The following is a 25,562-nucleotide window of genomic DNA, read 5'->3' as shown; positions in this document are numbered from 1 at the left end:
CATTTAATTTGGCTTATGTATCTTGTATGAATAAGAACTATACTTCCTTTCGTGTTTATGTGTATTTAAATGAAATCATTTAACTGCAACAATAATTAAAATCCATCCTATTGATCCCTTAGAACTATATTCCTTTAGGGATCTTGGAACATTTCTCTACACTGAGAAACACAAGAGACAATCCCAGCCCAGCGGAACCAAGTCTGGAACACATAATGCAGGTCAGTGCACACATACGCAGGTCGGTCTGACTCACTCTCATGCTAATATAGCAAACTATTTTGAATTTACCATTGAATTGATCACCTCTTACAATGCTGTTTATCCCGGGGTACCCATTCCCCAGAAATGAGTCTCACAAACTACAGGTTCCATGCTACCAGTGAACCGTATTTCAAGGTCTCTGCCTGCAACAGAGTTGCATCTATGGCATAAATTCATTTTTCAGAGTCTATGAAACAGCAAGATGTCAAGATTTCTCACATTTCGTCTCTGAAGGCCTTTTGCAAACCACTGAATGCCTCACTTGCACTGCCCTCTATGGGAGCCGACAGGGACATTCATCTGTATGCTTTTTAGTTTTCAAATGAAGACTAGGGTACATTATTAGCAAATAAAATAATCCACTGTTGCTGCTTCTTAAAATGAACCAAGCCGGTCACTTCAGAATCATCTTTGTGCTTTACCAGTCAAGGTAGATAAACATAAGGCTGTGTTCCATCCCAGTGGCTAGTCCAGGTAATAATATGTGGAAGTGTTCAAGAGCTGCTTGTGAAAAACAGTCCCTGGAGGCTCCAGATGTGCCAGGCACTGCAGTGGCCCCACTAATCCTCATATACTGTCACAACTCCCATTGCCAAATGAGAATGCCAGGTCTAAAGAAATTAACTGAGTAGTCTAAGGCCAAAGGCAGCAGATCAAGGCTGGAATTTTAATCCAGTCCTTTTTTTGTCTTTTTTTTTTTTTTTTTTTTTTTTTAAATGGATAAAGTTTTGTTATATAGCCCCACTCCCTCTATGGACCAGGCAGGTCTTAAACTCACAAAGATCTGCCTGCCTCTGCCTCCCAAAGTGCTGGGATTAAAGGTGTGCTCTACCACGCCTGTGGAAGGCATAAGTGCTCACAGATAAACCCTGGAGAAACCAGGAATGCTACTCACACAGGGCTTTCTCAAGGGAGGAAATACACACTGTTTTTCACCCAGAAGGCTGGGAGTGGTGTTAATGACCTTCACCTTTGCTATCTGGAGAGCCTGACCTCACCCAAATCCCCAGAATGTTTTTCCCAGACTTTCCCTCCCTAGACCTCTATCCTTAACTTTGTTTCTCAGGCAACAGAACCCATCCTTAGAGGAGATGTCACGTGTACTTTATAGCCTGCTGACCAACGCGCTTTCTAGGTGAGAGACCACACCAAATCCTAGGCCCTTAAGCTAAAGAACCCATCTTCACGTGAGGTCACATGCACTTTGCAAAGAAGTTTCGATGCAGTCATGCCTTAAACTTATTATGCACATGGGGCTGAGATAATTGTTACCAGGAAATCTTTTTTCCAAAATTGTACTGCATGTACTTAAGTGTGTCTAAAAAAACTGCCCTGGCATCAGACTACAGAAGTTTGAACCAGCCAGGCTAAGGTGCGCTGAACTGAGTTTCTTTGTTGCCTCTCCAGGATTCATTTCTCTGCAGGCATTAGCATTTGCAGGGATCCCCACAAGTGCCAGTTCTCTTAGAATGTGCTCTGTCTTATATACTATGCTAGTACTAGGTTGAAATATTAATACAGCAAACCAATTACTCACTATTTTTTAAAGTAATTAAAATAAAAACAATATGAAATGCCATTAGTATTTAAAGCAAAGCCTCACGACATCAAGAAACTTAAACTTCAATTTCTAACTACACTGTACAATAGAAAAACTTCCACAGAAAGCATAAAAAGTCACACACTAACTCCAGCTAATTTTCTACCCTGTTGCAGTAATGGCTTTAATTACCAAAGAGGAGATGAATGTTGAGATCTGGTAAGATGTGTGTTTACCTCATCACCTTTGTTTATCACAGAAAGAAACTGGTAAAATTGTTCATTTAAGCACCTCTACTCAGAGACCATGGTCATGACCATCGAAACTCTAATATGAACAGTTTCCTTCTTAGGGCCAGAAGGAAATGAGAACTGAATGTCAGAGCAAACCGAGCTACAGGAAAAACTGTTCAATGTCCCCAGGTCTCTGTGTTCCACCTAGGGACAAAGTAGTAATTACCTGAAATAACTCATTCAGACTTATTTCTACCTCTAACATTTTATAATTTACAAACCGACCTTTCATAATTTCTAAATTAAGTAAAACTAGAGTCCATTGATGCTCCCATGTTAAAATTCCAGTATCAACTCTTTAAAAACATTTCTGTTGAAAAGCATTTTGTTTTTCAAAACAATAACAAAATCTTACAAAAAAAAATACAAGTGTCTCAATTTTTAAATTTTCTGTGAGAAAAACATTTCCATTACTTTGACCATCTACCATTTGACAAAGGAAACTACCTTTGCTATTTAGTTAAATACACTAATGTGAATAATTTGCCCTTAGAGATGACTGCAAAGCAGCTCACAAACCAAACAGGGAAAATGCCACCCTGATGCTGGTGATGAATTCTGTGCCAGTGGTAAAGGACTCACCTCAGATGTATCTGCTACACCAGCTGCATTAAAAACAAGTACCAAATGACTGCCTGTTCTCTGCATTCAAATCTGTACAAATCCTACAACCCTCCCATATATCCAGGCCAGTCTGCTATTGCTGAGCAATTGCTGCCTTGCCTAGGGTAGCAGACAGGAATTCACAGTCCCTAGAGTGCTATGTCAAACATCATCAGAGTTGGGTCAGGAATGTATGACATCCTTATTGAGCTATCCTCAATGAGAGGTGGCCACAGGGTCTAGGTAGCTCATGTAAGAAGAGCGAAGTAGGCTATCTGTTAGAAAACGATGAATAGTAAATGATTCCCCAATGCCAGGGGTAAATCAGTAGGGATGGTAGCACATAGAAAGCCTCATCTAGAAGATGCTCTTCCACCCAGCCAGCTGGTGACTTCTGGAAGGCAGCTGTGTGCCAGATCTTCCAAGATCCAAGAGATGCCAGAAGTTTATATATTAATGTCCAGTCATCTAATTTGTGGTTCAAAAAATAAGTATATAATATACAATATACCATCCTCACTCTTTTCAAATGTACGGATCAGCAGTATTAAGAATATTTGCATGTACTGGGGACATAGTTCATTAGGCAGGGGTTTGTCTAGCTGAATGAAGTCCTGAGTTTGATACCCAACAATGCACAAAGAACAGGTGTGGAAGCACACTAGTAACTCCAGAACGTGGGAAGAGGTGGGGAGGCCGGATGGCCATGGTCATCTTTGGTTATATAACGAGTCTGAAGCTAGTCTGGGATACATGAGATCTTATCTCAGAAACAAAACAAGGTCCTGGAGAGAGGGCTCAGCAGTTAAGAGCCCTGGCTGCTCTTGCAGAGGACACAGGTTCAATTCCCAGGACTCGTATGGCAGTTCACTGCAGTCTGTAACTCCAGCTCCAGAAGATCCAATGGCCTTGCCTGGCTTCTGTGGGCACCAGGCATGCACATGATGCACAGACACACATGCAGATAAAACATCCAAACACTTACGATAAAATATTTAAAAAATAAACTAAAAAACAAAACTGAAATAGTCGTCACACTGTTATACAACAGAATTCCAGAACCGTCACACCTTGTGGAACTGGAGCCTAAAATGCATTAAAAGACAACCTGAATTTCCCACTGCCTCCAGACCGCCTCTGCCAACCACCAATCCACTGCTTTAGATATTTTGGTCTTCCTTCCTTCCTTCCATCTGTCCGTCTGTCAGTCCTTCCTCCCTTCCTTTTTAATATGGCACTGGGGATCACACCTAGAGCCTGAGCATGCTAAGCACACACTTCTCACTAAGCTACTCCCAGCCCCAGATGCCCTATGAACCCTTATGACACTTAGGGTTACCTAAAATACTTCAAAGTTTCAAGAACGCCAAAGTTAACTGAGTGCAAGACAGGTGTGGCGCCAGCATTAGCATCCAAGAGAAGGTATGTGGCTCAAGTGTACATTTTACAAACAAAACCACAAAAAGGCCAAAGCTTTAACATGGGCTTTACAGGAATTCTTACCATCCCCGCTTGATGCAGAAACCACAGGAGGTAGTCTTCCTGAATGTCCACAAGACTAGAGATCTCGGGGATATAAAACGCATCGTATTCCACATGCTTCACTCTCAGATTGACCTAACGAAAGCACAAAGTATGAACAACTAAAACCAAAGAATTGAAAAGTCTCCCAGAGAAAGCAAGCCCCAGCAGGCTTTTCCTCCTAGCAGCCCCTCCCCGTGCCCAAGTCCCCAGGAGTTACCCTGTACAGTTTCTTCAGAAGTTTGAGAGCCGCAGTTACATAATTGTTAAACAGTACAGGGATGAGGAATGTCTTCCTTCCCTTTAGGAGATAAAGGACCGCGTCTTTATAGAGGTTTATCAGCTTCAGGAAATATTTCGGGCAAGACTGAGACCACCAGTTATCTTAAGAAAGAAAGAAAAAAAAGACATGTGTTAAGACATAATCTTGGGCAAGGGTTCTTGTCTTCTTCCTGATAGCTAAAACTCCTACGGCTAGAAGATAAATTATTATTAGTCTACAATACAGCTTCCCAAAACTGATTTTTAAAAGGAACCATTGAAACACGTCTGGAGAAAACAGCTACAAGAAGCCCTAAAACTCAACTCCTGCCTGGCGGTGGTGGTGGTGGTGGCGGCGGTGGCGGCGGCGGCGGCGGCGGCGGCGGCGGCGGCGGCGGCGGCGCACGCCTTTAATCCCAGCACTCGGGAGGCAGAGCCAGGCGGATCTCTGTGAGTTCGAGGCCAGCCTGGTCTACCAAGTGAGTCCCAGGAAAGGCGCAAAGCTACACAGAGAAACCCTGTCTCGAAAAAAAAAAAAAAAAAAAAAAACAACCAAAAAAAAACCACTCAACTCCTTCCTTTGTTCCTTCCCCTGCTCCTGCCCTCTCCCCTGCCTCTTTCTTCTTTAAATGTTTTCTCGGGGTTTTTTGTTTGTTTGTTTGTTTGTTTCAGACTCATGCTGAAGACTAATCTAAAGAAGTTCAGTTCCAAGGCTGTGTGGGGACCGGCTGCATACTCTGGGCAGCAGGATATCGACTGTATCTACTGCAGTAGCATTCCTGTGCCGTAATCCTTCCAGCCCTGCTCGCTCCACTACTGACATTCTGTGCCACCTTACACTCAGAGGAAGAGAGAAACCACTCCTTCTGCTACGAGGCATAATTAACATTTAAGAAATCCATTACGAGCTGCAGAGATGGCTTAGTGGTTAAGAGCACTGGCTGCTCTTCCAGAGGTCCTGAGTTCAATTCCCAGCAACCAGCTGGTGGCTCACAACCATCTACAGTGGGATCTGATGCCCTCTTCTGGCATAAAGGTGTACATGCAGATAGAGCACTCATATACCTAAATAAACAAATCTTAAAAAAAATAATAATAAAATAAAAAGAAATCCATTACGTATATTCTCTCCAAGTGGTACTTTCTCATACATAACCAAGCAGGATTTTATCACTGGATTCTTCAGAAATGAACTTAGCCGCACTGAAATCTGTAAGGTTTCTTTACAATATTTCATTAAAACTTAAAGTGGGAGGGCTGCTGAGGAGATGGCTCGGTGGCTAAGAGCACTGACTGTTCTTCCAGACTGAGGCTGTATTCCTAACACCTCCACTGCTGCACACAACCCTCTGGAACTCCAGTTCCAGGGGACCTGATGCCCTCTTCCAGCCTCCATGGCATCAGGCACACATGTGGTACACAGACATACATGCAGGCAAAAGGTCCAGACACATAAAATAAACTCCAAAAAATTAAAATGGGGGAAGAATTTTAAAAACGGACAAAGTGCTGACAGGTGTTGGATTTGTGTGACAGGCATCTACTGTGTCCACTCTGCTGTGAGGTTTCGCTTTTAAATTTGAACTGTCAGAAGCTAGAAATAAATTAATTATAAAATTCCATAATCTTATTCTATTTTGCATTATCTGGCCTAGAAAAATAAAAAAATTTAAAATACTGAAGCTTAAAAAGTCTGATAAAATGTCTTTAAAAACTGCCATTGCTCTACTTTACACCTGTTAGAAACACCTAAGAAAACACGCTCCCGATCATGGAAAGTATTAAGTACTAGCGTATTATTCATTCATTCATTATTATTATTCTGGACTGATCTCTTGTGTGAAGGTGAAAGCAATGGAAAAGCCAGAAGCAGGTCTGTTCGCTCCAGGGAAAGCCGTGTTCTGGTGACACTCAGGGCACCTGAACCACACAAGTTACCAAGTCGCAACAAACGCCTGAAAAAATTATCAAGAAAGGGGTAAAAAAAAAAAAAAGTAAAAAGCCAGGTGACAGGTTTCTGCATGGGATTACTAAAAATGTCTCAGGCGCTACTCGAGCAGAGACCCTCTCCAGCTCGCTGAGGAACCCTCTTATCTCAGCAAAGTGTCCAGAGCCTGCAAAAAATCAGTGTGGACTCAACTGTCCTAAAAAAGAAAAAACAAACAAAAACACTCCGTAAGTCCTCGCTAGGTCACTATCTCTCCTTTCTTGGAGATCTCTATATCACAACATCCGTTCATTTTGGCTCCCACCCCCTAAAGTCAGTACTGGAGATGGACAGACAGACGGATGATAATATTTGAGGCATTACAACTGCAAGCAAGTGTAGGGGGGAAAATAGTTTAAAGTTGAATAATCTAACTTTATGAATATCTCAATATTGGGATTAATGTCATGAATCATTTCAAGTTAACTTAATAAAGGTTTAATTTGCCCAAATTGAAAACAGGGTTAGCTGGAAATCAACAGCAAAGAAAAAATTAAATGGTAAAGGTATTAAATGGCAACAAATAAGATTGTTAGATCTACAAGAGCCAGCTAACAAAACAAAGAAAGTAAGTCCACAACCAGTGGTATTCAGTTTGATGAATTCACCTAATACTTTGCTAGGGTTTATATCCAGACGCAGAATGGCCATCGCCAGGGGAATTGTCAGCGTGATGTAGTACTTAGAATCCTGAAGCAAGGGAAACTCTGGCAGTATTAAGTAGATTCTCATAGCTTCAACATCTGGGGGTGAACTTGACAACTGGGGAATGAGGCAACTTTCAAAGCTGTTTAATATCTGTAAGAGAGGAGGAAAAAAGCAGTGAGAAATTGAAACACATCCGAGACTTAAATAACTCGTCTCCAAATTCATAAGTCATCGGATGAACTCACAACTCTTGCTCACTCAGTGAGCACTGAGCAAATAGGAGGAGTCAGGCTCTGGTTCAGACTCCTGGCTTCCCACCCACCAAGACCTGGTACTTCAGAGAGGCCACTCCTTAGGAAGATGTAAGCAAAAGACAGCCAACCCCCAACACTAATATTTGCAAGATTAATAAGAGTTGTGCAAGACTCTCATTTTGTCTTGCTGTTCCTTTTGTCTTAGAAGCTGAACTCAAAGGAAACCGCATTTTATAATAAATACAAACAACATACCTGTTCTAGAATCATGGAGTGCTGAGAGTGCATTAACTTCTCAAATAAAACCCTAGTTGAGTTCAGGTCAATCCCAGGGAATCTGGAACTGGTTTTAAAATGTTCATCAATTCTAAACAGACAAACAAACAAAAATCCATATGTAATAAAAGAAAACAAAAAGCAAACACTTATCCATTCTCGGCAGATTTAAATTGGACCCAGTAGAGAAGATACTACAGAACACTAATTTGGGAAAATCAACAGAACAAGCCTTACAGTGATTCTTCCCACTCCAGTTTGGTTTGGTTTGGTTTTGAGAAATGGACTTACAAGGTAGCCCTTGCCAGCCTAGAACTCTCTATGTAGACCAGGCTGGCCTTGAACACAGAGGTCCACCTGCCTCTCTCTGCCTCCTGAGCACTGAGAGCAATTCCATTTTTAAACAGGGCTTAAAATTTTCAAATCCGCCCACCGCTCCAAGTCAAAATATGAAGACCACCATTTCAAGCTAAGTCTTTTACAAAGCATAAAAGCAGGTCCCTTGCCTGATCCGCTTCAGTATCTTTTTGCTAGATGTGGATGTTGCAGCTGGTTGCAAGCAAACACACACACACACACACACACACACACATCCTTCCCTTATGCAAAGGGGCCCACTTATGAACAAATGGTACACAGACTCTTATTCCAAGCCTTCCTCAAAAAAGTACTTAAAATAAAAATTAGATCTAGAAAACCCTGACTAAGACATCCAGACTTAGAAAGGAAACCCTAGTACGTTTTCTCTTATATATGGATCACAGCTTTGACTCTTTAGATTTGTGTGTTTAATCTTGGAATACCTGTAGACGCCAGGAAACTAGAAAGGGATCATTTCTGAGAAAGAAATATCTTTTTTTTTTTTTTTTTCTTTTTGGTTCTTCGAGACAGTTTCCCTGTGTGACAGGCCTGGCTGTTCTGGAACTCTGCTTTGTAGCCGAGGCTGGCCTTGAACTCAGAGAACTTCCTCCCTCTGCCTCTGTCACACTAGACCTCCTGAGGGGCAGTTTCTCTCTGCAAATCTGCCAGTGAGAGGTGAGTGAGTAAACACTGCCACCCTGGGGTCCTCTAATCCATCATTACTGGATATTTCAATTGTATGCAAATGTTAGCTTTTCCCCTTCAATCAAAACCAACTACTACCCAAAAGAAGTCTTTCACGGCCTTTGGTAAGTATTTATATTACACACGGGTTTGTAAGCTTCTAGGTCACTTACTTTTTTTCCAGAAAGCTTCCATTCCAACAAGCTGCAGAAGACAGTATCTGAACAACACCGCTATTCAAGACAGAAAAGGAGAGAGAAGAGTTACAATCAGTACTTCTATAAGCTCCAGCAGCAAGCCAGTCATCTGACTAGCCAGGCCCTTAGGTCACCGGAGCAGCTCCATTCCTCCAGCAGGTGCATACCCGGTTTAGAGAACAGTATTCCGCCCACAAATGGACAAGAACAATTGTCCCACAAGCTACATTTTTTTTTCCAAGTGTAAAAACCCATAAAAGAAAAACTGCTTCTAACAAAAAGCTTGGACATTTTCTTACTGCCATTTCTAACAAACAAAAACAACAACAAAAAAACCAACCAACAAACAAAAAGTGGGCTGTTATTTCCCATGTACAGAAGTTAATAAATGCCCGATCACATCTTCCTATTCGATTGACCTTCTGAGAAAGATGAGTAAAGACTTACTCCTATTACCTAAATTTTGCAGACTCTATAGAGGTGCCTGCTTCCTGAGGACCCAGGATTGCCATGAAAGTCAAGGAATAAACAAGTAAATGGCGAGAAGGAAACTATGGTTTCCTGGGGAGGAATGGTCCCCAGAGTCACATGTGTGAATGCTTTGCACATAGGGAAGGGCACTATTAGGAGGTGTGGCCTTGTTGGAGCAAGTGTGTCACAGAAAGGAAACTATTTTCCTTTAAAAATTAAAACAAACTCAACAAAAGCTTCACATTTTATTGTGCCTTTTCCCCAGAAGCCTCTGAATTATCATTTCAACTAATCACATTAAATGACAAAAGTGTAGAAGCTATACAAATTAGCTAAAATAAAAGGCTGTTAAGACTCAAGATTCTTACTGGGTGGTGGTGGTGGCACGTGCCTTTAATCCCAGTACTCTGGAGGAAGAGGCAGGTGGATCTCTGTGAGTTTGAGACCAGTCAGAGTGAGTTCCAGGACAGCCAGGGCTATACAGAGAAACCCTGTCTGAAAAAAAATAAAAAATAAAAAACAAACAAACAAAAAAGATTCAAAATTCTTTGACATATCAGTGTGAAGAGAACCCTTCTACAGGTAACAAAATACAGAGAGCTCTCAGCTGGGAGACCAACCTGGGCCTTCCTCCATGGGATTTCAAAGATCTTGCAATGAGGAAGCCAAGACTAGTGAGAATTGGCGAGGAAATCACTGTGTTAATGGGGGCTAATGATGAGACTCCAAATAAACTTACAAGAATGATTCCATCACGGCAAAACTCTGTTTATATTCACAACCTCTGTAGTTGCAGAGAATATCAGCTACTAAGCTAGAAAATTCCAGCACATTTTGGAAGAAGTGAAATGAAACACATACTTGACTGTGTTTGCGTTGTTGTGTTCTGCGAGTTTCTGTCTCCAAATTGCTATGGTTTCCTCATTTATCAACTTGGTATAACATGCTTGATTCACAGTCCTGAAGTCAACAGCAGGAGAAGAATTCTGGAGAAATCATAAGAGAAAAAAGAGATGATAGACACCAATCTTCTCCCCTCTCTTTCCCCAGTGTGGTCTCCACATTGGACTTCATGAACTGAAGGCACTCAGAACTTCCGGGAGTTCTCCCTTGGAGCAGAGACATGTACCACTACTGCATCAAGGAGGAGCTTCCCTAGGCCACTGATGCACTCTACTGTACTTGGGAGTAGGTAGCTATGGTACAAAAGTTCCGCTCCCCTGCCTCAACTTCAGGGCACCGCACCAGACTGGGTGAGACGTCTTTTGCAATTTACTGAAGCCCAATTTCACTCCATTAAACCCTGTCTCCTTCACCCTTGAGGAGGTGTTCTTTAGAGAGCCGGTTTCAACCCAATGACAAGTTTTCTAGGTCTCCTTTCCCTTGCTGAGTCACCACAACATGGTACCAAGAGGTACCAGTTATTTGCTGTAATTGTTCCCTCAACTCCAATAAAATGTAGCATAAAATGTTTAAGCCAGACATGATGGTACATGCCTGTAATCCCAGCACTTGGGAGGTGAGGAGAGGGAGGAAAATCAATAGTTCAAGATCATCCCTAGCTATATACTGAGTTCTCAAGGCCAGCCTGGGCTACATAATACTCTCTTTAAATAAGTTTATTTTTTTAAAGCAGAATTTAGTTATAATCTATAGTGTAAGCAATTTCTAAAAAGTCAATGTCACGTGATTTCCCCCCCTCAACCATCTGTGTGTGCTGCGCATCCCTCTATGGGTATATTTTCACAAGTGTAGGTATAAGTGTGTGTACAAGGTGTGCACACATGTGCAAGCACAACCTTGTGTTGGCCAGAGGTTGACTTGGTCACTCTCCTGATCACTCTCCACCTTACTTATTGAAACAAAGTCTCTCTCTCAAGTGAATCTCGATCTCACCGCTTGGCTAGTCTAGCTAGCCAGCTTGCTCCCGGGAGCCTCTGTCTCCACCTCCCAAGGATGGGATTAATGCCACACCCACCTGGCTTTTACAAGGGTTCTGGGGATCTGAACTCTTGTCCACACACTTGCAGGGCAAGCATTTTCACTACTGAGCCATCTCCTCAGCCCCAGGGACTCTTAATTTCTGGCTCCAAGTATATACCTATAAACTTATGAAAGAAAGTATCGAAAAGGATGTTAATAATAGCCTTGAAAATCCCAAACAATGCCCACACTGCACATTCTTTCTTTAGTGATACATACTTTTTAAATTTTATTTTTTATATGTATAAGTGTTTTGCCAGCATGTATGTCCATGTACCACTTGCATGCCCACTGCCCACAGAGTCCAGAAGAAGGCAATGAATCCCCTGGAAATGGAGTTGCAAAGGGTTGTGAGACACCCTGTGGGTGCTGGGAATTGAACCTGGGTCCTCCAGAAAAGCAGCCAATGAAGGTTCTTCACCACTGAGCCATCTCTCCAACCCCAAGCCCAGTGATATTGTTTTAATTACAGTGATTTATTAATTTGTGTGTATGTGCATGCATGCAACGGTACATGTGTGAGGGTGAGAGCACACCTTACAGGAGTTGGTTCTTTCCATCCACCATGTTGGTCCCAGGGATAGAACTCGGGTTGCCCACTCAGTGGCACACCCTAACTCTCTGGGCTGTCTTGCCAACCCATTTAGTGGTATTTTAAAGGAAACATTCTCTAAACCTGCTTGTTTTCAACCTTTTTTCTCCAACAGCTATTTATAATCCAGAACTAAGAAAAAGTTGACAGTGCTTCATGCCTTCTAAAGGAGGGAAAAGTAACATCCAAGCAGTCAAAGCCATCAATTCATAAAGCATTGTTTTCTCCTCTGTACTTGCACATAAAATAGCTTTCAAAGGAAACTTGCCGGTTCTGCTCTACAGCCGTGAGCTAGCATTATATAAAGAAAAGCCCCTGTAACACACATCAGATCATCTTGTTCTGGATAACTATTCTAAAAAAAAAAGGACTACAGACATATACAAAAAAGAACATATGTAATATTGAATTACATCAAAAAAACTCTTAAATCAACATGGAGAACTTAGACACACACCCAGCTGCCTTTCCCCCTGTCACGGATGTAAAGCACTATTACTATTAAACTTGAATTGCTTCCTAAAAGGGGCAAAATGCACACCAACAGTGACACACACAGAAAATATGTAGGTTTCAAACTGCTTTTCTCGTTCTTCATTATATATTCAGTAACCCACAGACACAAGAAAAAGCATAATCTTCCCCTCTGTGGGTAGGGGAACCAAACATGAAAATTACACTTTTTGAGTCACCTGGGGGATGTTAAAAGCTCACCTGCTGCTGGTGGTCTAACTAAATTGGCCTAGAGTATGCATTGGCAATTAGCCTGGAATGTGTGCTGGCCATCGGGATTTTCAAAGTTCCCTTAGCAGTCCAAAGCCCAGCGACATTTGAGAAGCACTGACCTAGTACAGTATTTTTCTTTTTAGCTTGTATATAATCAGCAAGTATGGAGGCCTGGGAGTACAGCTCAGTGATTCAGTACTTCTCAGCATGTACTGAGCTTTGAGGTCCCCCGGGGCGACTCTAATGGACATCCAAAGTTGGGAATCAGCATATTACCATTCAGTTTCTCACACACACACACAGAGAGAGAGAGAGAGAGACAGAGACAGAGACAGAGACAGAGACAGAGAGACAGAGAGAGAGACAGAGAGAGAGACAGAGAGACAGAGACGGAGACGGAGACAGAGAGACAGAGACAGACACAAAGACAGAGAGACAGAGACTATTATAGCTAACAGGCTTGAAGCAAACACATTCATCTAAGGATTCCAACCAGTTTCCCTCTTCAGGCCTACCCTGAGAACAAGGTAAAAGGAAAGGAGGGGCTGTGGTTTAAGCTCAGAAGCCCTGACTAACACAGCAAAGGGACATGTGAGAACAGGTGGGACATTCAAAACCTGAAAGCTTCAAAAATCCAAAACTGATGTGACACCGGAAGGGGGATCTCACGCCTCACGCAGTGATTTAAGACGTCCTGTTAACACACCTTCACAGTGTCTTTGAGCTCTGGGATGTTACACAGTTCTGCAAACAATGACTTAAGATGCTGTATAACGAGCCTTCAGTGGGTTTGAGTTCTAGCGAGTTTCATGTTCCCGTACATAGTGACTTAAAATGCCATTTGGCATCACCTCCATGATGCACTGGAATTGCAGCGAGTTTCTTGTGTAGACTTGGTTCCATCTCCAAGATACTTTATGTACATGCAAATATTTCAAAATCCAAAAGAATCTGAAACATTGTCTTTCTAGCTGACACCTCACACATTAAAGTAGTGATACGTTAAGCAGGTAAGCATATAATTTTCAATCTCTGGATCTAAACTAGTGTGTGTGTGTGTGTGTGTGTGTGTGTGTGTGTGTGTGTGTGTGTGTGCATAGATAGATAGATAGATAGATAGATAGATAGATAGATAGATACATACATACATACATACATACATAGATTATATGACATGTAAATCTGTATGGCTTTGCACTTGAAAAGGCAGGTGTACCAGAGCTGCAAGGACGGCACTTTGGAGCCCAAGGGCAGTCAGCAGTGAGCTGCTTGGGTAAGCCTAGCTATCGTCTTAAAGCGGGTGGGAGGAATATCCCACTGTGAACTTGAAACTTTAAACAGAGGACACCTCTCCCCAGTTGAAACTTTAACTTACTGGCGAACACTATCATATAACTTACTTCCTTTATCAGTGGGTTGTTTTTCCATACCCAACACAATTAATACATTTAAAACTCGGCTACACAGATCGTACTGTATATTTACTAAAGGAAGGAAATTTAAGTTTTATGTTTAATTCTCAGAAAAAAAACAAAAGTCAGTTTCTTACACAAATGAATTCCTCTAAGTCTACTACTTGAAAACAGAAAAGTTACTGAAGAGACCCTGTGTTTTTACTGTTTGTTTTACTGGCATAACCTCAACTTCTTCTAAGATTTCTCTGTGAAGTTATAAAGCTGAACCCAAAATAGGTCCAAGGCAGCAATTCCACATCACCCCTGAGAGGGCTAAAGTACACAGCTTTCCGCAGGTTCCTGACCTGAAACATGGCTGACCAATCGCAGCTTCCAGCCTGGCCAGGACCTTTTCTATAGAATCACAGAATGGTACTCAGGAGACAGGGCTTAAAGATGGCAGCGTCAGAGCGATGGAGAGACTTTCCCAAGTGAAAAGGCCTCTGTTTTTCTTCCCAACCAAGTCTCCTGCTTTTCCAACTACTACCTTGAGTTTATCCCCATACAGGGCTGGTTAAATAGAAGTAGGAGTGGGAGAAAGGAAAAAGAAGAAACCATAGCTCGGCACTCTTTTCAGCTGACTGTCCTTGGCCATGAAAATTAGAATGAATTAGAGAAACGCCATAGACTCTTGTATCTATACCAGGCCTTGAACTCTGAAAGACAAAATGCGCTGTCTCCTTCCCCCTTTCTTTTCCTTTGAGACAGGGTCTTGTGTAGCTCAGGCTAGCCCAAACTGGCCACATAGGCAAGGATAACCTTGAACTGCTGTCTCTACTGGACCAGTACTAGAGTTAGAGGTGTGCACTGTGTGCCCATGTATGCCACTGTTCTTGTGGCTTCTTTGGCAGAGTGACGAAGGAGCAAGAGAAGGGGAATCTTGGTGTGCTATCATGAGCAGGTGATGAATAATAAAAAAATCTGAACTTTTTTGTATCTCACCTATATGTTTTATTATATACTCAGTCAGATCAAACAAGGAAATCCACTAAGTCAGCAAACATCGAGAAGGCATTTGGTACTTAACACTTAACAGTGACGAAACAGAAAAATAGTAACACAAATGCTCCAAGCCTCCTTAAACTTCTTTTAGAACAAATATGGATATAAATAAGTAATTCTACACTATAAATTAGAATGATGTTCTCGACAATGTTAAGAACAGGATAATTATCAGCAATTTGAAGGAGCTAAGTGGAGATAACGTCAAGGCTTAGATTGTTTCTTTCAGTAAGATAAAAATCAGTAGAAACAAAGAACCACAAAGCTTTTGTGTAACTATTAAAATAAACATTGACTACCATCATTCTGCTGTGAATGTGAAAATCAAAAGAAAATTTTACCTCATACGTGGAGAAAAGCACAAACGTCTGGTCCCCCCCAGAGAAGATCTGCTTAACGACACGGTACTTAAAGCGATCTGTCAAAAAAAATTTCAAACAGTTTGTTTTTCAATGGTTGCTCCCTTCCATCCTCCTCTGATTTTCCAAAGTGTGCTTTGGCCGAGGGGGGGTGTGGAGGGTGGGGGAGTGGGGGGAAGGGTGGGGGGAGGGGGGGTCTTATCTGTTTTAATTGTGTGCAGAGAAGAGGCCTCCCCTCCTGGTTCACTGCCTAGGATTGTTTCTAGATCAGTTAAAAATAAATATAAGAAACAGTGCCCATACCCTTCCCGCCTGCCTCCCTCACAGCCAGCTAACCCTGACCTTGTCTCTACTTCTCATGCTAATTCGGTCATGCCACTGGCCTGAATTCTAAAACGGGCACCACTATAAATGGTAACGTGCGCGGCAATCCCACATCTGCATGTGGCCCTCTCCATCCCCTGCAGGATGATGCTAGCAACGCAAAGGCCTCTTTTTCCAGCCCCAGGTAGACACCCCATGACATGGGGACACTCTGAAGGCCACCTAATTTTTTATTTATTTAAAATGTAATTGCATCATTTCCCCCTTTTGCTCTCCTCCCCTGACCCGTCACACTCACCCCTGCCCTCTCCCTTTTGAAAGCATAGCCTCCTTTTAATTGCTACTGTTACATGCACACACACAGACACCTAAACATACACAAACCTTTCCAGTTTGTTTAATATTACATATATCCACATATCCCCTTCACACACTCCAACCCCCAGCTCTAATACTCCTCAGTGCCTTCCCCTGTGGACTCATAGTACCCCAAAGGGCCCTAAGTCCATAGCATATGACATGAACATTGGAAATTTCCTTATTTCTACCATATTTTGTCAAACACACAGGCATAAATTTACAACCACTTAAGTCAAGCCAGATTGTGATTCAATTTCAAAAAACTTGCAGTTTCAAATTAAACTTGAGTTTCTTGATTCGATTATTGTTGTCTGGGAGGAGGAAGGGATTGAGACAAGGATAACTACATAGTCCAGGCTGGCCTAGGACTTGTGATCCTGAAAAGTCTATATCACAGGAGTTCAGTACCAGATCCAGGAGCACACTTGCTAAGCACATGTATTCCAAGTATGAGGAGAACACCTGGAGAAAGATATTTACAAATGACCAAGAAGACACCAGGCTATTTTTTCTGCTCTGGAAAATATTAATGCAGACAGTCCTGTTTATTTTATATTTTCAGCTTCCTACATCTCACAGATATCTGTCCCATAAGTGTTTACTGAGTGACAGGCTTGTAGCAGCTCTGTGCTGTACACTAGGTTCACAAGGATTATTCATTCCCTGGCCTTCAGTTTCTCAGCATGCAGGAAGGAGGGGGATGAACTTGGGAGTCACTGAACTCTTCAACTGTTCCTGTTCCTCTTCCCGATGTGGCCAACTGAATCAATTTCTTTTTCTCTGCTTTTACACAAAAACAGTTACAGTAAGGGAACTTATAACTGTTATTTTTAAATCCATACCAAGTCCTAAGTTTGTCAGTTTAAATTTTTTTTTTTTTTTTTTTTTTTTTTGGTTTTTCGAGACAGGGTTTCTCTGTGTAGCTTTGCGCCTTTCCTGGAACTCGCTTTGTAGACCAGGCTGGCCTCGAACTCACAGAGATCCGCCTGCCTCTGCCTCCTGAATGCTGGGATTCAAGGCATGCGCCACCATCGCCTGGCTTCAAGTTTGTCAGTTTAAAATTCAAAATGAAATTTGATTATTAAATAATATTTCTATTTAATAACTTGGCAGTCCAATTTCTAGCTCTGGATACATTATTTCAGGGTGAAGAAGTTGGTCGATATGAATAACTGTCTTACTTTAGTCTCCAATAAAATAAACAGTCTGCCAACTCAATCTCCTCAAGAGAATCTTCAGAAAGAAGTCTCATCCCACCATCACCAGACATCAGAAGCAGAGCACAGGCACCCAGAGCACAGGCTTCAGACCGAGGCAGATCTGGGTTCAAATCCTACCTCTAGAATTTTTTTGATCTTGAGGGATCACCTCTTTGCTTCTGACAAGGGAGTGATGGCCAATAGTCCTGTGCTTGCTTTTTAGTGCTTACCATGGTAATGAAATTTGTTAAACAATCAGTTATACTTTAAGAATAATCAACAATAAGATATAATCCTCAAGCCCCAATAATTGTTCTCTAGGCTCCCGATGACAGAGCTTCATGCAGAGTGAGTGCTCAAATGATTTGATGATAAATATCCAAAAACACAAAGAAAAAAAAAAACTCATGTTTATCACCTCCAAAATAGTTCAAGACAAGTAACAAATACATATTGAAATAATATGTATGTAATATATGTTATGATTACTTAAAAATATAATTAATTGCAATGAAAATCACTCTTACCGGCCCTAGCTGAAAGCTGACCACTGTGGGCAGCCCAATACCCCTTCACTGGAGATGGGGACTTAACGTTACATGTGTGTCCAGTTCCTAGCTGACCTCTAGCTCCACAACCAAATGCATAGATGAGTCCAGAAGAAGGCACAAAGGCTAGGGTGTGCTGTCTGTAGGGAAAGAATTCATGCATTAGCATACTTTCTGCTGATCAGGAGGATGTACACTCAATCTGATTTTTAACTTCCACATGAGATCACAGCAAGTCCCACAGATTCCTCTGGAGTCTCTCTCTGTTCTTGTGTTTTTTACAACAGACTCCTAACCTCTGACACCCAATCAGGCATGGCTAACCTATGGCCAAGACCCAGGACAGCTATGAATGTAGTCCAACACTAGAGCATAAACTTGCTTAAAACATTATGAGAAGTTTTGATTTTTGTGGTTCTCTTTGGTGTGTGTGTGTGTGTGTGTGTGTGTGTGTGTGTGTGTGTGTGTGTTACAATTGCTCATGTATAAGTCTATGCACGTGTATGGACATATGGACATGCATGTGTATGCATGTGTGTAGGCCAGAAATAATTTTCTCCTGATTTTTTAAAGATAGTCTCTCACTGAGCCTTTTTTAAGACAGTCTCTTGGTAAACTAGGCTGGCTTGCCAGTGAGTTTGGAGAATGTGACTGTCTCGGCCTGTCACAGCACTGGGGTTACAGATGGACACTGCCAATCTGGCTTTTTAATGTGCTGGGTGGGAATGTAAATTTGTGGACTTTTAATTGCAGGGCAGGTTTGTTAACCAAACCATAGATGACAGCACTGTATTGCTGTGACAAAAGGTCACAAAAGCGCCTACTGATCTTGGCGAGGAAGGCAACATGTAGAAAGAGAGGAACAACCTGGCACATCCTCCCTTTAGGATGAAACAAAAACAAAATAGGTACAGCCAGGAACTGTCACATTCCTTCTTCGTTCCTTCTGTACATTGTGCCACTCACCTTCTATTCCATGTGGCCCAGTGTCCTCCTGCTTACCTAAAGGACCTTTAGGTAAAGGTCCGCTTACCTAAAGCCCTTCCTTACCTACACAGGTAATCATGCAGTTGAGATTTCCTAAACCATGCTGTGAACTGTGGCACATGCCAAGCCTGCATTACATATCCACAAGTTTAAGAGACTGAGGCCAGCGCAGGGCACACAGACCAGTACTATCTTATAAAAGAAAAAAAAAAAAAAGGAATACAAACAAAAAAGATTTCCTAAACTGACATTGGTTCAGTGAGCCCACAGGCTTTCCCACTGCCAGACCCACTTCTGCACCTCGGAGGCACTCACCTGCCACAAGCAATCTGAGTTACTTCGCTGCCCATCAGCTCCAGAACTCTTCGTGGATTAACTTCATCATTCATGGAGTTATGTCCAAGTTGTCCACAGGAACCAGCACCGAAGGTAAACACGCCTCCACTCTAACAAGGGACAAGGGTAGGGTGACTTTGGAACCTGAGATTGCCGGCTGTCCTCTAAAAACTGCACATGCCTTCCATCTCGCTGGCCTGTAGGAGGCACCACACTCACCTGATACTTGGCCGTCATCATTTCTTGAGAACGGTTATGAAGTAGAAAAAGAATGAAGGGATGTAAGACTATATAGCTTTAGGGAACAAAATCCACACCGCTTAAAGGCCCGGGTGCCATTTGAGGATTTTAGAGACAATTTAAAAGTGCAGTGAGGTAGGACTGGAGAGTTAGCTCAGCAGTTTAGGAACAGCACCTGCTGCTGTTTGAGAGGACCTGAGTTCTGTTTGCAGCACTCACTGCCCGAACCTCTCAACCAGAGGGAACTCTGGTTCCAGGCGATCCAACGACCTGTTCTGGACTCCACAAGCACCAGGCATGTACAGGATACACATACCCAAGCAGAACGCTGGCACAAAATAATTTTTGAAGTGCAATAATGTGTTAGGAGGCAGACTTTTTTAAAGCTAACACAAGTGAAACGAGAGGAGTCTTCAGGGTCACTCACATGTGAGAAACTGAGGCCCCATAAACTCCATAATAAACATCTTAAACTTGTACTTGAATAAATGCTAAGCAGTCTATGATAGCAAGTCCTCAATATGAAAAGGCATTTTCAATCTAGATATGGTGGCCCACACTTCAAATTGTGGAGGTGGAGGCAGGGAGTGGGAGAGTTCAAAACCATACTAATACACGTGCTGTATGGCAGGATAAACAGCAGCCTGATACATGAGACCTTGTCTCAAAACCACAAAAAAAAAAAAGGGGAAAGGAAAGAAGAATTTTCATTCTTTCTAGCATGAAGCTAGACACCACCCAATAATTTTAAAATAGTAATTAAGTTACTATTTTTTTTATATGTTCAAATGGATTATTTAAAAAGAACAAAGGACGGGTGCTGTTTTGCATATGTATAGATACCATACTTTTATTATTTATATTGAACTATTTTAAAGTGTTACCTTAAGAACCTATAAAGTTATCCAAGAGGAGAGCACAGGCATATTGTTAAAAAGCAGTCTTCCCTCTGCTCCTCCCAGGACAATCACAAGAGAGCTAAAGAGAAAATCCAAGCCCAAGCCCAAAAATTCACGACCACAGCTACTCTGCAACACAAACTGCCCATCGCACCCTCCTCCATAGCCGAGGCCCCTGAGCCCCTCACCTTTGTGAGAACCGCTGTGTGCTCTTCTCCACAACTAATGTAGACGACTTTCTGTGTCCGTAAAAGTTTCACATGGCACGGAGACTCTCGATCTAAGACAAATTAAGCATCAGCATGTGACTACCATTGGCCTTTTAAAAGAGATATATACAACTGTCAGCGTGAATTTTATATCCCCTGACTCCCATTCGGCTCTCTGCCTCCAACTCTACTTGGAAAGTCCAAAGAAATTTCAGTTTAATATATCAAGACCTTAACTTGTAATTTCCTACACTCTCTCTGTCCACTCCAACTCACGCCATCTTCCCTTGCCCCACACATTATGACCTGATCCTTCCAGCCTTCCCTTTGTTTCCAGCTACACATCCTATGAACAGAAGCATCCTCACCAAGCACTAAAAAATCCTGACGGCAGCTTCTCCCTGCAAACAGATCCCTGCCCTCTTGACCCCCCACAGCTACACAAACTGGAACACTCCTCTCCTTAAAACCCTTCAGATTTCTTCTCCCCTCACTGAGGAAGTCAAACTCCTCGCTGTACCTTTTGGGGTCCTTGGTGGCGGCACCTCCAGAGCCTCCCCGATCTCCATCTCTGTTTCCCCATCACTCACCTTCATGTCGGGTGCCTGTTCCCTTTGATTGGACTATTCCTCACCAAGTCATCGACATGTCCCACTTCCCACCTGGTCTCCTATAGAGCTCTGCTCAAATATGCCCTCAGCAGAGAGCTCCCTTCTGACCAACTTGGGATGAACAGGGAGCTTATTCTAAAGCCATGGGACCCACTATATATCGACAGGTGTGTTATTAGCATCCCACCCACTAGCATGTGGCTTCCACTAAGCCACAGGTGTCCTCTCTTGTTCACTGCTGCTCCCTCCGTACCTAGCACCAGGCCAGCACACAGTAGGTCCACAGAAATATTTGTTACACGCATAAATGTATTTCTGAACCGGAGCACGCACACGGCGACTTTACGTACCTTTTTCATCACTGAGTCCTAGCTGCCCTGCATTGTTCATTCCCCAGCCAAAAACAGCTCCTGACAGAGACAGGGCAAAGCTGTGAGCCCCTCCTGCAGCCACCTGAGCCAGCGGGATCCCTTCCAAAGCCCTCACCCTCTGTGGGCTGGTTTGAGAGGGGAACTCCTTCCCCAGGCCCAGCTGTCCGTGGCTGTTCTTGCCCCATGTGAAGAACTGGCCATCTGCAATAACAACGGGACAGCTGATGGTATAAACAAAACGATACAGGCTCTATGCACCAAGATAATCTAGCGGTTACACTATCCATTAGTTGCCCTACACATACCAAATCCACGCAAGAGAAAGGGAAGAGACACTGCGTGTTTTAAGATCTCCAAAGCCTAAATCAGCATTAGACAACAGAAAAGCAAACTCAAGCCTTAGTGCCCTTCAAAGGCTGTCAACACTTATCTAAAGAAAACACTGAAGCTTTAAGGCAATCAGTTCCGAACAGGCTGGTTACCAGGCACACATCTGAGCAAGGTGAACTCAGCTCTGACTACACTGACAGGAGCTGCAGCTGTGACCCAGGACTGCTCTGGGGTGACGGCCTGAGCAAGACATGTGGCAGGAGGAACATGTCCTTGCACCCCCTCACACTTCTCTTACTGCGGATTTGACATTTCTCTGGAATCCTGATGGTAGAATGGGGCCTGAAAACGGACTGTAGCTTTTTAAAGACAATGTCCACAAACACTTCTGCATTCTCAAAAACCCCCAGGCGCTGGCTGTCCCGGCCCCTTGCTTCTCTTTTGTGTCATAACTGAAACAGCAATGATGCATCCTACATCATCCACATCCACCAACAGGGGATGAGTGCGACACAAAGACTGTTTGATAAATGTCACTGTTCAGTTAAAGCTTTCAAGTTAGATAACACAGGACGGCGGACGAGGAGTGCTTTTTTAAATTAACATAGCATTAGCATATATGTATATAAATTACCAGCTGCCAGGGCCAGGCAGTGCCAGTTGCCACAGGAAACTTGTAATATGGTCTGCTGGTTCAGCTTCTGTATTAACCTAAAACAGAGAAAAGCGTTTTCTTAAATGTGCATCCACACAGAATCATCAGAAACATTCTCAACTAAACATCTTCATTAAAAATATCACCTTGTGCAAAAGACCTTTTCAAAATCAAGCATGTGACCTTGTCCGATTAAGCATGTGATCTTGTCTCATAAAACTCTATTAGGGCTTTCACGAGGTTTACTCTTAGGAATTCACTGTTTAAAACAAACAGAAATTCTCCCACACCTGGACCCATTCCTAAAATCCTACTACCTACCATCCCTACTTCAGGAAGTGATTATTGTGGCACACAAAATCTTTAGGATCGCTAATGAATTTACTGTCTTCATAAATGCTAATGAGCAGACTATGGCTGACAGTACCCAGGAAGCTACAATTGGGAAGTACGGACAAGGGGTCAGCCTCTGCTACATAGTGAGTTCAAGGCTAACCTGGGTTAAATGAGATCCTTTCTCAAAACAACAACAACAACAAAAAAAAGGAAAAGAAAAGTAGTTAAAAAACTTCCTGATCATCAGTTTGAGGTAAGTAAGTACAAGAGATAAAAGGGGTACCCTTTTTAGTCAACACATCTGTGAATTGCTAGGAATCCTGCCAGAAGAAATTCAGTTCTGAACCAACTCACCTGTTTATACTTTAAGTCAGACATTTCTAAAAAGAATTGGGTTTTGTTTGTTTGTGTATCACAATTGTTGTTACCAGGCGTATCAATAGCATAAAGGAAACAGCAACAGCATGAAGAAAACAGTACAAAGTCAAGAACCCTTTGGGTAATGTTCTCACCTGGGCACTGCCACAGAATCCTCAGTAGTCATGAGCCCCAGCTGGCCATCACTTCCCGCACCCCAAGAAAACAGCTGGCCCTGGTCACTAAGAGCCAAACTGTGGGACTCTCCACATGCCACATGTATGATGTGCTGATCGGCCAATGCTCCAATTTGTTCTGAAAGAGATCCCAAGAAAGGAAGAAAATATAGAGCCTGGAAACAGAAATGTTGCTCCCTTCCATTAGCCACCTTCCGCTGTGTGACCAACACCCAACCAGGAGGGGACAGCAAAGAGGGCATGGTGCATCAGGGAAGGAGCCAACAATTCTGACTCCTCACACATGGACACCTGGGAAAAGAGCCTGGAATGCTCGCACTCTGCTAGCTTTTTCCCTCCCCGCTTGTTACTGAGTCCAGGACCTCAGCCTACAGGATGGTATCATCCACACGAAGGGTAGGTCTTCCATCCTCAGTTAAACCTCAGAAACACCCCCAAAGTATTCCCAGATGTCTCTCTCTTAGGTGATCCTAGACCCAATGAAGATGAGCCACAGCGATCATCATCCCAGGCAATTTTACAGAGAACCATGAAACCTGCAAGTTTACAGAAAAACTGAACTTTGGAGATTCATCAGTAGGCAACTGGCATTTTCATACCTGTGTATAAGATCTTTTTTTTTTAAATCATATTTACTCTCACTATGTGTACTTACCATCTCTCCCCCTACATCCCCTTCCTATTCCCTAAAGTCCTCCTCCTTCACTTTTCAGGACTTTTTTTTTTTTTTTTTTTTTTTTTGACTGAGAGTCCACATATGAGAGAAAACATATTCTACTTGTCTCTCTGAGTTTGGCATATTTCATTTAACATGAGACTCTCCAGCTCTATTTCCTTCTACATGGCTAGTCCATCCTACATATAGACAGATATAGATACATATAGATCCATAATATATATACATGTATGGACCCATCTCTCATATATTATATATATGTATATATATATAAATGTATGTATATATATGAACCCATCATACATACATTTGTGGACCAAAATAAGCAACAGTGAAAGTTCTGTAGCATCTGACATCAAATTATGCTGCTGGGTTATAATTATAGAACCACTGATACAGAAAACAGACATGTGTAGCAATGTAGAATAGAAGCTTCAGAAATAAACCACACTACGGCCATTTGAGTTTTCAATGAAGGTGCTGAGAACATATAGTGGAGAACAGGGTTTCTTTAACAAGTGGTAGAATACTGAAACTATATCTCTACCTTACCACTTATTAAAAAAAAAATGGCTTACTCTAGGTGGAGTGGCACACAGCCCTTAGGAAGTGGAGGCAGACAAATCAGGAGTTCAAGGTCTTTTCTGCTGTATAGTGAGTTCAAGGGCCAGCCTAGCTATAGGTGATCTTGACTCCAAAAAAAAAAAAAAATTAACTAAAAGACATTTCAAATATCTTCATGGAAGACCATCATGATACTACTACAGGTAAACGTGGGGAGAGAGATACTTTATGATGTAAGTATGGGCAGTGACTTTCTCATTAGGACTGAAGTTCTTCAGGACACAGTAAGGATTGACAGGTGGGATTCTGTCTAACAGCAAGGCTTCTGTGAACGGAGCAAACCATTAACAGCAAAGGCACACCCAGAGAACAAGGAAAATCCATTACCATGTGTTCATCACCAAAATACATGACAAACTGTAAAAATTAAATGCCAGAAGAATAAATAATGCAATTAATAGATGGATGAATAAATCCACTTCTCAAAGAAGTAGTTCAAGTGACCAATGAGTAAATGAAACAGTTTCATCTTTAGACATCAGGAAACAGTTTCATCTTTGAGAATGAGTCATTTCTCAAAGTAGTTGTTCAAGTGACCATTGAATAAATGAAACAGTTTCATCTTTAGACATCAGGAAATTGTAAATCACTTCTACATTGAGACCATTCCAACCTAGTCAGAATGGCTGGCATTTACAGAACAATATGCCAGAGAGGCCAGGCAAAAACATTTAGATACTATTGGTGGGAATGCAAGTTAGTACAGCAATTGAAGAGGCTGCTCAAAAAAATAAAACTAGAATTTCCACGGGATCTAGCTGTACCACTTTGGATGTACACCTAAAACAGTCAAGGACAGCATGTAATAGAGATAACCTACATGTCTAC

The 25,562-nt window shown here is 42.2% G+C and overlaps 1 protein-coding gene across 4 annotated transcripts in view; it reads right to left on the bottom strand.

The window, feature by feature from the left end:
• The window catches only part of Herc3 (HECT and RLD domain containing E3 ubiquitin protein ligase 3), a 103,915-nt gene that overhangs the window by 44,459 nt on the left and 33,894 nt on the right, over nucleotides 1-25,562 (bottom strand). For all 4 annotated transcript variants that reach the window (XM_052719161.1, XM_052719162.1, XM_052719159.1 and 1 more), the window contains 13 exons: nucleotides 23,393-23,552; nucleotides 22,524-22,600; nucleotides 21,539-21,760; nucleotides 20,557-20,648; nucleotides 19,209-19,339; nucleotides 17,886-18,046; nucleotides 15,458-15,534; nucleotides 10,221-10,345; nucleotides 8,865-8,924; nucleotides 7,627-7,738; nucleotides 7,078-7,267; nucleotides 4,442-4,605; nucleotides 4,204-4,317 (listed from right to left, as the gene is read on the bottom strand). In XM_052719161.1, the coding sequence (XP_052575121.1) occupies nucleotides 4,204-4,317; nucleotides 4,442-4,605; nucleotides 7,078-7,267; nucleotides 7,627-7,738; nucleotides 8,865-8,924; nucleotides 10,221-10,345; nucleotides 15,458-15,534; nucleotides 17,886-18,046; nucleotides 19,209-19,339; nucleotides 20,557-20,648; nucleotides 21,539-21,760; nucleotides 22,524-22,600; nucleotides 23,393-23,552 (1,685 nt within the window). The remainder of the gene's footprint in view (nucleotides 1-4,203; nucleotides 4,318-4,441; nucleotides 4,606-7,077; nucleotides 7,268-7,626; nucleotides 7,739-8,864; nucleotides 8,925-10,220; nucleotides 10,346-15,457; nucleotides 15,535-17,885; nucleotides 18,047-19,208; nucleotides 19,340-20,556; nucleotides 20,649-21,538; nucleotides 21,761-22,523; nucleotides 22,601-23,392; nucleotides 23,553-25,562) is intronic.

The sequence above is a fragment of the Peromyscus californicus genome, unplaced genomic scaffold (assembly GCF_007827085.1).
Source record: "Peromyscus californicus insignis strain IS unplaced genomic scaffold, ASM782708v3 Scaffold_6__1_contigs__length_162567912, whole genome shotgun sequence".
NCBI lineage: Eukaryota > Metazoa > Chordata > Mammalia > Rodentia > Cricetidae > Peromyscus > Peromyscus californicus.
The sequence above is the reverse complement of the archived record's forward strand: the minus strand, read 5'-3'. Positions and strand labels throughout refer to the sequence as shown.